The 2,252-nt window shown below is 32.3% G+C and overlaps 1 protein-coding gene across 4 annotated transcripts in view; it reads right to left on the reverse strand.

The window, feature by feature from the left end:
- The window catches only part of LOC101990057 (UDP-glucuronosyltransferase 2B15), a 15,026-nt gene extending 14,643 nt beyond the window's left edge, over positions 1–383 (reverse strand). For 3 of the 4 annotated variants that reach the window (XM_005359439.1, XM_013350908.1, XM_005359438.1), the window contains exon 1: positions 151–383. In XM_005359439.1, coding sequence (XP_005359496.1) covers positions 151–381 — 231 coding nt within the window. In that variant the 5' untranslated portion in view covers positions 382–383. Of the gene's footprint in view, positions 1–128 lie in introns of all 4 variants that reach the window. The other variant, XM_026785364.1, reaches the window with a different exon arrangement.
- Positions 384–2,252: the final 1,869 nt, after the last annotated feature.

Raw genomic sequence — 2,252 nt, forward strand, 5'->3', positions numbered from 1 at the left:
TGGACTGGAGAGGGAGGGGGAGAGGAGCTTGGGGGAGGGGAAGAAGGGTGGGAGGAGGGGGAGGGAAATGGGAGGCTGGAAGGGGGCAGATTCTTTTTTTTTCCTTTTCTCAATAAAAAAATAAATAAAAAATTTCCAGATCATCTCTACTAATGTTTCAAATTTAAGGTCAGGTGACTTCTGGGGATCAAGAAAGATGGAAGCTGAAGGTCTCAGAACTGTCACTTCATGACCTCTCTCTGCAAGTTCATCCAGTATTATCTTTAGATTCATCCAATGACTGAATTCCATTGGCCATACCAACACCTTACCACAGTTCCCAGGTACAAAGTAGCAACTCATCTGCAGGAGCAGCAGAACAGACATCCACTTCACAGGCATTCTTGGGAACCCCAAGACTCCTGTTAATGTAACGTTCTCCTTCATTATAACCTGTCGATATATACCTCTTTGTGTTTAATCTGAGTGAAAATTAAGCTGTAAATTAAAATATAACTTGGGTTGAGAAATATTGACATATCAAATTATTAGGCATAGCATATTGACTAAAGTTATACATTAAGTTAGTTAATATATACATTGGTGTGTTTAATGTATGTTTTGTGATGAAGTGTGTTCACTTAGTACTGTGTGGGAAACATTCTTTCTGAAAAGATACAGCACAGACAAACACATGTATCTGTTCACCCAGAAGAGAAATCCTTGAGAGACCACAGTGAGGAGAGTACCAAAGTCCAACTTGTTAAAGCAACGCATCCATGAGAGGTTTTCAGAGCTAGAAATCATTAAAAGAAGCAAATATACTGTGGCAATATTGCTCCTCCAAATGAGACAAAAGGACAGTCTCAGGTCAAAGCAGTAAATTAGGAAGAAAAAGAGTTTCTGTGTTAGACTATGAATAATTTGAAACAAAAAGGTAAATTTGAAAAAGTTAAAAGAACCGAGTACATATTGAAATTAAACATGCAAATATTGCCAATATGGATGGTACAGGAGAAAATTAAAAATTATCAAAAATAATTCTACACAGTTACTTCTGGAAATATTCTTTTCTAAAAAGATAGAGAGATTCTGACAAAGACATTCAGAATATTCTATATATTACATTGAAATCACCATCTATTTCTTGCTATTATCATGATGTCAAAGTCCAAAACAAAGAGTTCTGATATCAGCATGAATAAATTATTAACCTATTACATAGAGTTCTTTTAGAGTAAGATAATAACTCTCAGCAAACATCTAAGACTATATCACACAGGGAAATATATTTAAAACCTTCAAAAGAAAAGTTAATACAATATACCCAGACAAACAATGCTTTAGAATTCAAGGAGAAATGGATGTTTCTGAAACAAGAAATATTAAAGACAACTATTACTATCAGGGCAGTCATAAAACATATATCTGGGAATTCTATACTAAAGGCAAATTACACAAAATAAAATCATAAAAATAATGTAAGATAAAGCTTAATAGTAGAGTAAAAACAAAAAGAAAGTGGAAAAGAGCAAGAAATTTTTCCACACAGAAAACAAACAACTCAGCAATACTGAAAATAAGAAAAGGAACAAACATATACAATGCAATAAAAAATGGACAACATAACAGATTTATGTATTTATTTATATTGGGATAACCACACTGTAGATAATGAATAAATTCTTCAGTGAATTTTTTGTTATGTGTAATGTAGTTAAAGTGTAAAACAGGGAGCGAGTGTGTAAGTAAAATAAAAATGATATAAATAGTACGTGAGGAAATCTGTGAATGTTCTGCTCTTCTGACTGATAGTGTGACCATTGGTAATTTATTAATTTTCTAGAAATTGACTGTACAATGAATATCATTTTTCTAGTACTTTATCCAAGGAGAGTTTGCATCCCTGAATTATATCTAAAGATATCTAATTATTTCATTGAATGCCACTACCTATTTTTGCAGTATTTGTGAATCAATTCAATCCTATCATTTCAAATTTTGTCTATTCTTCTTAATTTACATCATGCCTCTACTAACTGTTTTAAACATCATTTTATCAATTTTTTGTTAATCTGACATTAATTGATCTCATTTCTTTCCTAGGGATTATTTGCCACTATTATTATGGCCCACAATTTTAAATTAACAATACTAAAATGACCATTTCTGCACCTGCAAGAAAAAGTGATGAATAGGAAAACTTCAGGAGAACTCTTTCCTATGTACATATACACATACACATAATATATGCCTATATGAATATCTATCTG

This window comes from Microtus ochrogaster, linkage group LG1, assembly GCF_000317375.1.
Source record: "Microtus ochrogaster isolate Prairie Vole_2 linkage group LG1, MicOch1.0, whole genome shotgun sequence".
Classification (NCBI taxonomy): Eukaryota; Metazoa; Chordata; class Mammalia; order Rodentia; family Cricetidae; genus Microtus; species Microtus ochrogaster.